The sequence below is a fragment of the Squalius cephalus genome (genome assembly GCF_949319135.1).
Source record: "Squalius cephalus genome assembly, chromosome: 8".
Lineage (NCBI taxonomy): Eukaryota > Metazoa > Chordata > Actinopteri > Cypriniformes > Leuciscidae > Squalius > Squalius cephalus.
In genome coordinates this window covers 29626584-29643453 of record NC_137129.1, presented here as the reverse complement: position 1 = coordinate 29643453, position 16870 = coordinate 29626584, and the positions used below count along the sequence as shown (strand labels likewise).

The window sequence follows — 16870 nt, the reverse complement described above, 5'->3', positions numbered from 1 at the left end:
AATGTCCTTTTGATGTTTAAAAGTGTCTAGGTTTTGACATAAATGCAAATATAAATGTAATTTTACAAAATATGATCGATTTTCAAATACTGCTGTATTGAATGAACAGCTTTTAGCAAACTCTTGCTATACTGAGATGAGGAATATATACTGTATGTGTTTTGTCAAAAATAAAGTCATCAACTAACTAATGAATCCTTTACTTTGAAATACGTATGATAAAATTTATACTTTAGTTTTGAAAGACGTTGACTAGTTTTGAAAAGATTATAAAGTATGTATGTGCATGCATATATATATATATGTGTGTGTGTATATATGAAGAGTTCAGATGCAAAAGCCTCTAAATGCCATCTGAAATTTTCTCCTAGAATGATCATTTTTATGAAGCTTGTATAGGGGAGCGCGGGGCACAACCTAACGCGGGGTTAGTTGTAACACGCTTGTTTTAAATACTTCCGCACATGCTTGGATGACGAAACTTTGTTTATTTACTAGTTGCCATATCAACACTATATAGAAAAAAAAATCCGCCAAAATTATTTTATTTTTGGAAGATATCCATACACATTTATTAAACCATAGCAAAAGTAAATTTCTTACTTAAGTTAATTTTTCATCTCTATTTTTTGTGTTTATTTAAAATAAGACAAATCTGATATTATTTTAATCTCCAAGATGTTATTTAACAGTTGAGATAGTTATTTAATGTTTCGCTAACTAGCAGAAGACACTAGCAGGGTTTAAATCCCAGTTGTGCAGGCGGGGGCATGTTGTAACACTGCGTTACAATGTGCCCCTATTAGAAATATGCTATTATATTCTATACTTTTATTAATTTTATTGAGAAAACGTGAGAAAAAGGTGAATAAAGAGTGTCAATGTTCAGAAATTACTAATTATTTATTTGTTTTGAACTATGTTGTATAGCTGTGTTTTCATGTGTTCGTAGTCAAAACTCAAAAATGAGTTTATATTTAATTATTAAAAATTGCCATTATTTTATATGAAAAAGTTTTTTAATTGTATTTTATTTAGAAAATATTTTAGTTTGTTTTGTATATTTTTTTTATTAGATCAGATAACATTTTAAGCTGTTTTATGGTCACGTTACAATGTGCCCCTGCACATGTTACAATGTACCCCACCTATGGGGCATGTTGTCACATTTCACTTCCATTCTTTCGGGGTATATCAAGAAAAAAGTATATACTGTATTAATAAAACAAAAACACATAATTGTAGTAGACATGTGGGAAATTAATGTGGGAAAAAAATAAATACTCTGAACCATAAGTAGATTTACACAAACTGAGAAAGTCAAAAAGCGTTAGGTTGTGCCCCGCTCTCCCCTATTTAAGTTAGCTATAGGTGACACACCTGAATGAATGGCTCATTAAGTATGCAGGGACGTAGTCTCACCAGGTGTGAACTACTAAATATGCATGATGCTGTTGGAGCAATTTTCACAATTTCCGCCTAAACTGTATGCTTTCTTTTATCCCTGTGGCATGAAAGAACACCACGGACACAAAACTCAACAACTTCAATACTCAAGGCACTCTGATGACTCAGAAAATATATAATATACCCATACTATTTATTTGTGAGAGCCTTAAATTAGACTTGTGCAGCCAGCACAAGTCTTCAAAATAGAATAGAGCCAATAGAATGGACAAATAGAATACCCTAGTCCAGGGCCAAATGGCCTATTTATTCATGTACAGTTGTAATAAAAAGTAATTGTTTCAATGGTGTTGTCCACATAACACTTGTAATTGGTTTAACAAAATGTTTCTATCATGTATTTTGATATTCACCCACTTTCAGTTTGAATGTCAGTCAGAAAGTAGCTCATGCACGATGGATTTTGTTGATGGATTTTGACAGTTTGACGAGGTTTTGTCAGTTTTGTGAAAAGGTTGTTGGTTCAGTTGACTGGTTATAACAACACTACCAACTATGCCATCTTCAATCAACTTCCATTGAGTTCCAGGGGTATTAAATGTAAGTACAAAATACTTTTTCTCTTGTGCTTGTGAATTGGTGGGGAATAGTAGCAGTAGCTAATGTAAGCTTGGTGTTTTTCACACTTAGTATACTTCTTTTAAACTTAAAATAAAAAAAATACTTTCAGTCTACATTTTATGCACTTCTCAGAAATATACTTAAAATTACACTTCAGTGTACTTGATTTATACTGAGAGAAAAGTCCAGGGCCTGTATTCATAAAGATTCTAAGAATCCTCTCAGAAAACTCTTAATTTAGCTTAAAAACTTGTACACTTTTACAGTCTTAGCTTAAGAGCGATTCGGGGCCGATCTGAGAGCAACTCTGAGCAAGGAAAATACAAAAACTTTCATCTTAGTGAGGAGGCGTTGCTTTGTATGACACAATCTTTTGAAGACTGTGATTGGCTGGTTGTCCAAGAAGGAAAAAAAGAGTGATTTTAAGTATAGGGTCTATTCTAAGCCTTCACTTTGAAATTACATGTGACTGTGTACATTACACACTGCTGCATCGTTGCATTTTTCCAGTTGCCAAATATCGTAATGTAGTGATTACTTTAATTTCTGGCGCTATGGCATTTCTGCGCTGTGTCGGAGATGTTAGCATGTCTCTTAGATCAGTCACAAACATGATCCCTGCACGATCTAATCTATAGCGTCTTATTAACTCACTGTCATCCATTGTCTGCAACACATTTCTTCTCCCTCTTCGTCTTTCTGCCATGTTCTCCTCTGCTAAAGAAACTCTTCAGCCTCTGAAAAGTCCTCGTCCGTACTCCTTACAATTTTGACCTTAAGACCTCTTTTAAGGGTTAAGATGCTTTCTGAATTACCTTTTTCTTTAATTTTAAGAGTAAACGCCCACATTTCTAAGAATTTTCTTAGAATTTTGTCACTAGGAGCTACTCTTTGCATTAAGATTATTTATGAATACGGGCCCAGGTATATTTGGCCTGTACTTGAACTTAATCTTTTGATCCAGATATACTTAAAAGAATAATTAAGAATTCAAAGTATACTTGTCTTGTAGTTGTGTTAACTCTTTTGATTGAATACTCAATTAAATATACTTTTTTTTACATAGTTTTTACATAGTTTCATATACAGTCTTATGCAACTTACATTGTTTGAAAATATTGATATAAAACAGATATGTTTCTAATTCTGCATATCTGAATTTTTTTGTAGGCTAGTCCACTGGTAGTGTATAGCAATTTACTCTAATTCTACTTTTTTGTTTAAAATGTTGCCTTTCTTTATGAAACTTACTGTCATTCAAGTGTTGATTAAAAAAAGATGCATGAAGCTAATAAAATGTTTTTAAAATTAAAGTACAGTTAAATGTATTTTTCAAGTGCAAAAATAATAATGTTATATGTTAAGTGCAAAGTATAATGTTATGTTCACTTAAAGAAAACTTACAAGTATACTTGCAGTATAAACTACGAAACTAGTAGTTTACTGAGAGTACACATCAGTGTGTACTTTCATAAACTAAAAAATGTACTACTTGTATTAAAATAGTAAACTACTAGTATACTTATAAGTTCACTTGTAGTACAGATGCATTACAAATGAGAAACCTAGTTGTGTAGGCTACTTAGTTTACTACTCTTACAAATACTAAAAATGCTAAAAGTGGGCCAATTTAGTCCCAAGCAGTATCAAAATAGTACATCATTTTACTACAAGTACACATTGATATTAGTATACTTACTACATAAAGTATACTTAAAAAATATACTTGAAAATTACTTAAGTATACTTCATAAAATGAACATGAAGACATGGATAGATAGATGTACTTTTATGATGGATAGATGCTCTTTTATAATGGATAGATGCACTTTTATGATGGACAGATGCACTTTTATGATGGATAGATGCACTTTTATGATGATAGATGCACTTTTATGATGGATAGATGCACTTTTATGATGGACAGATGCACTTTTATGATGGATAGATGCACTTTTATGATGGATAGATGCACTTTTATGATGGATAGATGCACTTTTATAATGGATAGATGCACTTTTATAATGGAGAGATGGACTTTTATAATGATAGATGGACTTTTATGATGGAGAGATGGACTTTTATAATGGACAGATGCACTTTTATAATGGACAGATGCACTTTTATAATGGAGAGATGCACTTGTATAATGGACAGATGGACTTTTATAATGGACAGATGCACTTTTATAATGGACAGATGCACTTTTATAATGGACAGATGCACTTTTATGATGGATAGATGGACTTTTATGATGGAGAGATGGACTTTTATAATGGATAGATGCACTTTTATGATGGATAGATGCACTTTTATAATGGATAGATGCACTTTTATAATGGATAGATGGACTTTTATGATGGAGAGATGGACTTTTATAATGGATAGATGCACTTTTATAATGGATAGATGCACTTTTATAATGGATAGATGTACTTTTATAATGGATAGATGCACTTTTATGATGGATAGATGGACTTTTATGATGGATAGATGCACTTTTATAATGGATACACTTTTATGATAATGGATAGATGCACTTTTATGATGGATAGATGCACTTTTATGATGATAGATGCACTTTTATGATGGATAGATGCACTTTTATAATGGATAGATACACTTTTATAATGGATATATGCACTTTTATAATGGATAGATGTACTTTTATGATGAGAGATGGACTTTTATAATGGATAGATGCACTTTTATGATGGATAGATGCACTTTTATAATGGATAGATGCACTTTTATAATGGATACACTTTTATAATGGATAATGGATAGATGCACTTTTATGATGGAAAGATGCACTTTTATAATGGATAGATGCACTTTTATGATGGATAGATGCACTTTTATAATGGATAGATGGACTTTTATGATGGATAGATGCACTTTTATAATGGATACACTTTTATAATGGATAATGGATAGATGCACTTTTATGATGGATAGATGCACTTTTATGATGGACGGATGCACTTTTATGATGGATAGATGCACTTTTATAATGGATACATGCACTTTTATAATGGATATATGTACTTTTATAATGGATAGATGGACTTTTATGATGAGAGATGGACTTTTATAATGGATAGATGCACTTTTATGATAGACAGATGCACTTTTATAATGGATACACTTTTATAATGGATAATGGATAGATGCACTTTTATGATGGATAGATGCACTTTTATGATGGAAAGATGCACTTTTATAATGGATAGATGCACTTTTATGATGGATAGATGCACTTTTATGATGGATAGATGCACTTTTATAATGGATAGATGCACTTTTATGATGGATAGATGCACTTTTATAATGGATAGATGCACTTTTATAATGGATACACTTTTATAATGGATAATGGATAGATGCACTTTTATGATGGATAGATGCACTTTTATGATGGATAGATGCACTTTTATGATGTAAAGATGCACTTTTATAATGGATAGATGCACTTTTATGATGATAGATGCACTTTTATGATGGATAGATGCACTTTTATGATGGACAGATGCACTTTTATGATGGATAGATGCACTTTTATGATGGATAGATGCACTTTTATAATGGATAGATGCACTTTTATAATGGAGAGATGGACTTTTATAATGATAGATGGACTTTTATGATGGAGAGATGGACTTTTATAATGGACAGATGCACTTTTATAATGGACAGATGCACTTTTATAATGGACAGATGCACTTGTATAATGGACAGATGGACTTTTATAATGGACAGATGCACTTTTATAATGGACAGATGCACTTTTATAATGGACAGATGCACTTTTATGATGGATAGATGGACTTTTATGATGGAGAGATGGACTTTTATAATGGATAGATGCACTTTTATGATGGATAGATGCACTTTTATAATGGATAGATGCACTTTTATAATGGATAGATGGACTTTTATGATGGAGAGATGGACTTTTATAATGGATAGATGCACTTTTATAATGGATAGATGTACTTTTATAATGGATAGATGCACTTTTATGATGGATAGATGGACTTTTATGATGGATAGATGCACTTTTATAATGGATACACTTTTATGATAATGGATAGATGCACTTTTATGATGGATAGATGCACTTTTATGATGATAGATGCACTTTTATGATGGATAGATGCACTTTTATAATGGATAGATACACTTTTATAATGGATATATGCACTTTTATAATGGATAGATGTACTTTTATGATGAGAGATGGACTTTTATAATGGATAGATGCACTTTTATGATGGATAGATGCACTTTTATAATGGATAGATGCACTTTTATAATGGATACACTTTTATAATGGATAATGGATAGATGCACTTTTATGATGGAAAGATGCACTTTTATAATGGATAGATGCACTTTTATGATGGATAGATGCACTTTTATAATGGATAGATGGACTTTTATGATGGATAGATGCACTTTTATAATGGATACACTTTTATAATGGATAATGGATAGATGCACTTTTATGATGGATAGATGCACTTTTATGATGGACGGATGCACTTTTATGATGGATAGATGCACTTTTATAATGGATACATGCACTTTTATAATGGATATATGTACTTTTATAATGGATAGATGGACTTTTATGATGAGAAATGGACTTTTATAATGGATAGATGCACTTTTATGATAGACAGATGCACTTTTATAATGGATACACTTTTATAATGGATAATGGATAGATGCACTTTTATGATGGATAGATGCACTTTTATGATGGAAAGATGCACTTTTATAATGGATAGATGCACTTTTATGATGGATAGATGCACTTTTATGATGGATAGATGCACTTTTATAATGGATAGATGCACTTTTATGATGGATAGATGCACTTTTATGATGGATAGATGCACTTTTATAATGGATAGATGCACTTTTATAATGGATACACTTTTATAATGGATAATGGATAGATGCACTTTTATGATGGATAGATGCACTTTTATGATGGATAGATGCACTTTTATGATGTAAAGATGCACTTTTATAATGGATAGATGCACTTTTATGATGGATAGATGCACTTTTATAATGGATAGATGCACTTTTATAATGGATATATGCACTTTTATAATGGATAGATGGACTTTTATGATGGAGAGATGGACTATTATAATGGATAGATGCACTTTTATAATGGATATATGCACTTTTATAATGGATAGATGGACTTTTATGATGGAGAGATGGACTATTATAATGGATAGATGCACTTTTATAATGGATAGATGCACTTTTATAATGGACAGATGAACTTTTATGATGGACAGATGAACTTTTATGATGGATAGATGCACTTTTATAATGGATAAATGCACCTTTATAATGGATAATGGATAGATGCACTTTTATAATGGATAGACAATAATAGATTTTTACAGCGATTGATTCCTGCCGGTTCCATAATGAGACTGGCGCGGCCAGAGTAATTTGGGGCGCTGCGGCATATTAAATATAGTATAAATAGCAGTTACTGTTACACTGTTTAACCTGCAAGCTAGCTAGCCTGCTAGATAGCTAGCCTGCTAAAAAACACCAAGCTTACATTAGCTACTGCTACTATTCCCCACCAATTCACAAGCACAAGAGAAAAAGTATTTTGTACTTACATTTAATACCCCTGGAACTCAATGGAAGTTGATTGAAGATGGCATAGTTGGTAGTGTTGTTATAACCAGTCAACTGAACCAACAACCTTTTCACAAAACTGACAAAACCTCGTCAAACTGTCAAAATCCATCAACAAAATTCATCGTGCATGAGCTACTTTCTGACATTCTAACTGAAAGTGGGTGAATATCAAAATATATGATAGAAACATTTTGTTAAACCAATTACAAGTGTTATGTGGACAACACCATTGAAACAATTACTTTTTATTACAACTGTACATGAATAAATAGGCCATTTGGCCCTGGACTAGGGTATTCTATTTGTCCATTCTATTGGCTCTATTCTATTTTGAAGACTTGTGCTGGCTGCACAAGTCTAATTTAAGGCTCTCACAAATAAATAGTATGGGTATATTATACATTTTCTGAGTCATCAGAGTGCCTTGAGTATTGAAGTTGTTGAGTTTTGTGTCCGTGGTGTTCTTTCATGCCACAGGGATAAAAGAAAGCATACAGTTTAGGCGGAAATTGTGAAAAAAAAAAATTTGTGTTATTTCTGGTTTAAAGAAGTCATGTGACCTCTGTGTTTGTCAGACAGATTCAGTACTGAGCTTAAATGAAAGCATAAAAGGTCCCCTTTCCAACGATACCAAGCACCATATTATAGAATATTGACATTATCCCTAGCATGAGCCTAAACCAGATATACACCAGATTTCAAAAACGGAATTTATCTTAGGAGGTTAGTAACTTCATGAGCTGAAAAAAGTGATTTCGCTACCACCCCTGCACTGCTATCGTGATTTTTCTAATACTAGGGATGTATACCTTGCCAAAAAACAATGATAGCATTTTTCCCCCCGATGATACCGATCAACCCCCCTGGCTCATGGACTATACAGTGTATGTCTTTCGGAATTTTGAGAGTAGCCTACTATTCTATTGCGGTTCTGAGCCTGCTGATCAACTATTAGTGAAATCATCACAGATCCATTGATTTTGATTGGATTTTTATGATTTTTTCTGTGGAATGAGTATACTGTTTGGTGAAAAGAATGACATATTGACTGATGTCATAACTTGGGGGAATAGTTGATTGCCAATGAAGTAAAGATGAAAATATTGGAAAAAAGTGAGAAAACGCCTATTTTTTTTTGCATTAAATTGATACAAAATCATGTAGAAATGTGTTTTAAGAGTTATTTTTTCAGTGGATGTTGTCAGCACATGTGTTCTGTGTATCTGGAATGCATTTATTGACAGCCTACCAAACCCACTGAGGATTTGAGGAAAAAAATCATTTTTCACATTTTTCTGTTAAAAAATAAAGGGTGCATACACTAAAATGGCCACATTTTTTTTTTCGAGATATTTCCGGCAGAGCAGACCCTCCAATTATTGGTTCTTAGGGTCAAAGTTAACAGAAAAAACACAAATAAAAAGTATGGCAGACCATGTCAGGTTCAACCCATTTTATTGAGCTTTTGAGACTTTGGCTCCCCGACTATGACAAAAAGCCTCGAATTTAGTGATCTTAAAGAGCGCGATGGATTATAGGGCGATAGAGGATCGGTTAAATAGACTGGAGCTAAGCCGTTTAGGGCTTTATAACTCAGTAGCAATACCTTGTAATTAATACGGAACTTTATAGGTAACCAATGTAGTGATGATAAAATTGGTGTTATATGATCATATTTTCTTGATCTAGTTAGAACTCTAGCGGCGGCATTTTGGACTAACTGTAGCTTGTTTATTGAGGTTGCAGGACAACCAGCTAATAAAGCATTACAGTAATCTAGTCTCGAGGTCATGAATGCATGAACTAACTTTTCTGCGTCAGAAACTGATAGCATGTTACGTAGCTTAGCAATGTGGTGGAAAAAGGCTGTTCTTGTAACATATGAAATATGATTTTCAAAAGACAGGTTGCAGTCTAGTATAACACCCAGGTCTTTTACTGTAGAGGATAAAGTAACAGGACATCCTACTATGTTAAAGTTGTATTGTGAGAGGTTTTGTGGGTGGTTTTTTGAACCGATGATTAGTACCTCTCTCTTGTCTGGATTTAATAAAATAAAATTGCGCGTCATCCAATCTTTTATATCTTTAACACACTCTGTCAATTTGGATAATTTAGCATTTTCATCTGGCCGAGATGAAATATAGATTTGAGTGTCATCAGCATAACAATGGAAACTAATTCCATGTTTCCTTATAATATTTCCAAGTGGCAGCATATATATTGAAAATAACAGAGGGCCTAACACAGATCCCTGCGGCACTCCATAGTTTACTGGAGTTATGATCGATTTTTCTCCATTTAAATAGACAAAATGGTAGTGGTCAGATAAATATGATCTAAACCAGCTTAATACTTGTTCTTGAACACCAGTATAATTTTGTAGTCGATCTAAGAGTATTGTGTGATCTATAGTATCGAACGCAGCACTAAGATCAAGTAAAACTAATATTGAGATACAGCCTTGGTCAGAAGCTAAAAGTAAATCATTTGTGATTTTAACGAGCGCAGTTTCAGTGCTATGATGTGGCCTGAATCCTGACTGAAACTTTTCATAGATGTCATTTTCATGCAAGAAAGAGCCCAGTTGGGCGGACACAACTTTTTCTAGTATTTTAGACATAAAAGGTAGATTTGAAATGGGTCTATAATTTGCTAGATTATGTGGATCTAATTGTGGTTTCTTAATGAGAGGTTTTATAACTGCCAGTTTAAAAGGTTCTTGGAACATGACCTAAAGATAAAGATGAGTTAATAATATTGAGGAGAGGCTCTTCCACTACAGGTAACACTTCTTTCAGTAGTTTAGTAGGTATAGGATCTAATAAACATGTTGTTGTTTTAGATGAAGTGATAAGTTTATATAACTCTTTTTGTTCTATAGTTGTAAAGCACTGTAATTGTTCTTGCGGGGTGATAATTGAGGCTGAATTATAAGGCGCGATTGAGGATTGAACGTTTACAATTGTGGTTCTGATGTTTTCTATTTTCTCAGTGAAGAACTTCATGAAATCATTACTACTAAACTGTAACGGAATATTTTGTTCAGGTGGCATCTGTTTATTTGTTAGTCTAGCCACGGTGTTAAATAAGAACCTAGGATTGTTTTGGTTGTTTTCTATTAGTTTGCGGAGATGCTCAGCCCTGGCCGCTTTTAGGGCCTTTTTATAACGTGACATACTGTCTTTTCATGCGATTCTAAAGACCTCTAAGTTAGTTTTTTTCCATTTACGCTCTAAATGACGGGTTTCTCTCTTTAGAACATGTGTAGTATTGTTGTACCATGGTGCTTTACTTTTCTCTCTGACCTTTTTTAATCTAATGGGTGCAACAATATCCAATGTTCCAGAGAGAATGGTGCTCATAGTGCTAGTTAATTCCTCAAGTTCATCTGTTTGTTTGGGTTCACTGAGCAGCTGAGACAGATCAGATAAGCAATTTGAAAAATTATCTATGGTGGATGGAAGGATTGTTCTGCCTGATCGATAACGCGGCGCAGCATGATATATTACAGGAGTACGTAATATGCAAGTTACCATGTAATGGTCAGTGACATCGTCACTTTGTGGAATGATATCTATATCGGTTGGATCGGTTCCATGTGATATAATTAAATCGAGTGTATGATTAAAACGATGAGTTGGTCCGGTAACGTTTTGCTTGACCCCAAAGGAGTTTAATAAATCTGTAAACGCAGCCCCAGAGCCCCTAACGCATCATTTGAATTATCTACGTGGATATTAAAGTCTCCAACAATTAATGCTTTAAAGTAGAGCGCATGTGGCGGAAGACAAAACTTGTAGTCCATTATAACATCTACAAAGACAGCATCCATGCTTTTAATATGGAACTAGGCAAAGCTAGACAGACTTTCTTCTAAAATATTATAAACAGTCATTTAAACAACACACGCACTCTTTTTGCTACTGTAGAGAGACTGACAAACCCCCCAAGCCAGATTCCCAGTGAAATGCTCTCAGACAACAAGTGCAGTGAGTTTGCTTCTTTCTTCTCTGAGAAAATCAATAATATCAGAAAGGTGATCAGCACATCCTTGAGTTGCGCCCTGGGGTCAGACAGATCAAACCGCCGGAGAAAGTAGTTACTATGTCTGATTTCAAAGAAATTGATGGCAAAATTTTGGCAGAAACCGTACAGCACCTTAAAACATCAACCTGCGCTCTTGACACACTTCCCACATCATTTTTCAAAAGTGTGTTAAACAGTTTAGAAGCAGATCTCCTAGAAGTGGTAAACTGCTGTTGTCAAGCCCCTCCTGAAAAAGAGCAATCTGGATAAGACCATATTAAGCAACTATAGGCCGATCTCAAATCTTCCTTTCATAAGCAAGATCATTGAAAAAGTTGTCTTCAATCAGCTGAACAAATTCTTATGCTCGAATGGATACTTTGACAATTTTCAATCTGGTTTCCGACCACACCACAGCACAGAGACAGCGCTCATAAAGATAATAAACGATATTCGCTTAAATACTGATTCAGGCAAAATATCAGTGCTGGCACTACTCGACCTCAGTGCTGCATTTGACACTGTCGATCATAACATACTTCTTGACAGGCTGGAAAACTGGGTGGGGCTTTCTGGGATAGTCCTAAAATGGTTCAGGTCATACTTAGATGGGAGAGGTTATTATGTGAGTATAGGAGATCATAAGTCTGAGTGGACATCCATGACATGCGGAGTCCCTCAAGGCTCAATTCTTGCGCCACTCCTGTTCAACCTGTATATGCTCCCAATGAGCCAAATAATGAGAAAGAACCAAATTGCTTACCACAGCTATGCAGATGACACACAGCTCTACCTAGCCCTATCGCCTAACGATTACAGCCCCATTGACTCCCTGTGCCAATGCATTGACGAAGTCAACAGTTGGATGTGTCAAAACTTTCTTCAGTTAAACAAAGACAAAACTGAAGTCATTGCGTTTGGAAACAAAGATGAAGTTCTCAAGGTGAACGCATACCTTCACTCTAGGGGTCAAACAACTAAAAATCAAGTCAGGAATCTTGGTGTGACACTAGAGTCAGACCTTAGTTTCAGTAGTCATGTCAAAGCAATAACTAAATCAGCATACTATCATCTGAAAAATATTGCAAGAATTAGATGCTTTGTTTCCAGACAAGACTTAGAGAAACTTGTGCATGCTTTCATCACCAGCAGGGTGGATTATTGTAATGGACTCCTCACTGGCCTTCCCAAAAAGACCATAAGACAGTTGCAGCTCATACAGAACGCTGCCGCCAGGATTCTGAGCAGAACCAGAAAATATGAACATATCACACCAGTCCTCAGGTCTTTACACTGGCTCCCAGTTAAATTTAGGATTGATTTTAAAGTATTATTACTGGTATATAAATAATTCAATGGCCTAGGACCTCAATACATTGCAGATATGCTTACTGAATATAAACCCAACAGATCACTCAGATCACTAGGATCATATCAGCTAGAAATACCAAGGGTTCACTCTAAGCATGGCGAGTCCGCTTTTAGCTATTATGCCAGCCGCAGCTGGAACCAGCTTCCAGAGGAGATCAGACGTGCTCCTACTGTAGTCACTTTCAAATCCAGACTCAAAACACATCTGTTTAACTATGCATTTAATGAGTGAGCACTGTGCCAATGCTCGTCCGACTATCTGTACTGTACTGTATTTTATTTTTTATTTTTCTAAACTGTTTTAATTATTCTTATTTCTTTTTATTATTTTAATTTCTTCTATGTAAAGCACTTTGAATTGCCATTGTGTATGAAATGTGCTATATAAATAAATTTGCCTTGCCTTGCCTTGCCTTTATCGACATTAACTAATAGGTCTGAGAGAAAATCTGCAAACTCTTTTAGGAAATCAGCGTAAGGCTCAGGCGGTCTATATACGGTAGCCAAGGCTAGAGATAATAGGGATGTTTTCGAACATCTAAGAGCGTAACATTTAGTACAAGTACTTCAAACGAAATAAACTTATAGCCCGTTTTCTGAGTAACATTGAGAATATCTCTATAGATTGTTGCAACACCGCCGCCACGACCAATCAGACGGGGCTCATGCTTATAACAGTATCCTGATGGAGTAGACTCATTTAGACCGAAATAATCATTTGGTTTAAGCCAGGTTTCAGTAAGGCAAAGTACATCGAAGCTATTATCTGTGACTATTTCATTTACAATAACTGCCTTAGGTGTGAGTGATCTAATGTTTAGAAGACCTAGCTTTAGAAATTGTTTTTGATTACTAATAGCAACATTTTCTGGTTTAATAACAATTAGATTTTTTCTAGATCCTGCAGTAGATTTATTATTTGATCTCACTAAACGAGGAATAGACACAGTTTCTATGCAATGTTCAACACTAGTATTTATATCAGTTAAATTGGTGCAGCAGTGACTATGATTTGGACTTTTGGTTACTAGTCAAAAGGTATTTAACATTTTGGAGATGTTATCTGACAGAAGATCCGATCCGAATCTGCTTGGGTGTAAGCCATCAGCACGGTAAAGCCTAGGACGCTCCCAAAACAGATTCCAATTATTTACAAAGAGCAGTTTCTGCTCATTGCACCATGACATTAACCATTCATTTAGCGCGAATAATCTACTAAACTTTTCATGACCTAGTCGGTATGTGGGAAGCGGTCCTGACACAATGATCGTTATTTCAGGCGATGTGCTGCGTACCGTATCGATCAGATTCCTGAAGTCTTTCTTCAGAACCTCCGTCTGGCGCAGCCTGATGTCGTTCACTCCCGCGTGCAGGACCACAGTTCTGACGCGCTCGTTCAGAATCTCGGGAACGCGAGCAGCGATTTCAGAAACACGAGCACCAGGAAAGCAGTGACTATGCACCTTACTTTTACTTAACGTAGCGTGTACGTGTCGAACGATGGAATCGCCGATGATCACAGCATCGCGTTCTGTTTCGCGAAGAGGTGAGAAGCGGTTTTGTGTGGATATCTCGAAAACCGGGAGGGTCGGAGAGAGTTTTCTTGGTCTAGACCTGACTCGCGTCTTCCGCTGTGGAACCATCCAGGCTTCGTGGTGGCGTGTTGGAGCCGGAGTGAACGAGACCATGGCTGATCGTGACCTCGACGCTCGGGACCGATGTTGAGAAACGCACGGAGTAGACGAGGTCGGAGTCAGCGGGTTAGTAACGTTAATCACTGATTTGTGTGCATCGGCGCGTGATGTTTCAAGAGCCAAACGCCAGTCTATCAGCTCGGCCTGTCTCACTAAAAGGTTGTGGATCTGTTTCTCAACAGCTTCCAGCTCAGACTGCAGTGCGTGAAGTTCAAATGTGTCTTCACCTGCACCAAAAGGTAGACTACTTACATCTGATATATTCGCCATTTTAACAGATGGACAGTAACGTTAAGTTAGCAACAACGCTACCAGTGATGCTATCAATATTAATACTAATTTATGGCTGAAGTCTTGGATATAATCCGTCTTTTTAGTGGTACGGGTGTAGAGTAGACGCACGATAGGCGAAAAAATGTTTGTTTGTAAGTGAGTGTGGAGAAGACGCGTTCAGCCGTGATCCAAGGGAGTAACCTTTAAGAGTATCCGGCATTGGATCACTAATAGGCTTGAGACGTGTCTGCTCAACAGTCCGCGTTGTAACTATGAGGTGAGGAAAAGTAGAAAATGTTCGTTGTAAGTGAGTTTAAAGAGAAAATCAAGAATTATAAATCAATCGATGGAGCTCCAAAGACAACAACGCGTTCAGACGCGACGCATGCGCATTTGTCAACAGGAGGAATCACTCTAAAGGAATCACTCACATGGCTGGGCACTTGTAATGACACCTCAAGGATGTTAAGAGGCTAAAAGCAGGTTTAAAACTTGCCCCATTGAAGTCAACAGGGTGCAAATTTTAAAAAGAGTTGTCGTTGTTCTCTGTACTGACAGCACTCCAAATTTACAAAAAAAAGGAGTTCTCCTTTAAATAATTGTTATTATAACAAAAACTGCATTGTATTTAATTTAATTTGTTATTTTTAACCTTTAATAATACCAGCAGATTGGGCCCTCTATGTTTACAGCATTAGGTGAGATTATTTTTTTTAATAAAATTTAAAATAAACATGTATCCAAATTAGTCAATATTGAATCAAAATCGGAATCAAATCACAAGAATGGAACTGAAATCTTGAATTTTTTGTCAAGCAATAATAAAAACTATCCTACCAGTCATTGTACAATGTAGCCTAAACATTGTAACATGTTGTCACTAAACTTCATAAAATTCTATTTAGTTAACAAATGTTTTGACAATCACAATTACATCCCCCCCCCCCCCCCCCCCCCACACTCACAACCAATATCAAGTCTCTCTCTTTCTCCTTGCCTGAGCAGATTGAATATGTGAATAATGGTCTCTTGCCGGGTAAGCTTGACTCAGCACTGATCCTGAACACAGCTGATCTACAGCGTTTGCAGAAGCGCCTTAAAGAGTTAAAGGAGGAGAAGACTGAACAGCGAGAACTCTATAAACAAGCCAAACAACAACACGTACAGCTCAGACATGACCTTAAAGACATGGAGGCCAGAACAAAGGGTCAGAGATGTGCATACATGATGACTATTTAAAACCACACACTTACTTGCCTGATAGGATTATCTAGGCAATTTTACAATGTATGATAAACTCAATTTCCAGTCTTTTTCACAAACTTAGGGAAAAGACAAAGTTATATTTCTTTAAAATTGAGGTATAAGGTGTATCAAGTAATACATTACATACATTTCTTTGCAGAGTCAGAAGTACGTTGCGAGCAGCTGATGCTCATGAAGTTTGGAAAGCTGGTTGAACTTGAAGTTCTGCAGACTCTCTCAGGCAACAGGAAGGTAGAGGAGATGAGACAAGAGGTCAGAGAACGGGACGCCAAAAACACACAGGAGCTCAAACACTGGGAGGTACACTTACACAAAGAACCTGTGACTGTTTGGGGGTTGCTTTACACTATCGGTCAGAAGTTTGGGGTCTGTACGAATTTTTAAATACAATAAAAGCAGTAGTATTGTGAAATATTAATACATTTTAATTTCATAAATATATTTTAAAATGTAATTTATTATTGTGATGGCAAAGCTGAGTTTTCAACAGCCATTACTCCAGTCTTCAGTGTCAAATCATTCTAAAG

The 16870-nt window shown here is 35.4% G+C and overlaps 1 protein-coding gene across 1 annotated transcript in view; it reads left to right on the top strand.

Moving 5' to 3' along the window:
* cfap44 (cilia and flagella associated protein 44) overlaps positions 1-16870 on the top strand; it is a 206854-nt gene that overhangs the window by 189069 nt on the left and 915 nt on the right. The window contains exons 30-31 of the mRNA XM_079877906.1: positions 16083-16284; positions 16483-16643. Coding sequence (XP_079734032.1) covers positions 16083-16284; positions 16483-16643 — 363 coding nt within the window. The remainder of the gene's footprint in view (positions 1-16082; positions 16285-16482; positions 16644-16870) is intronic.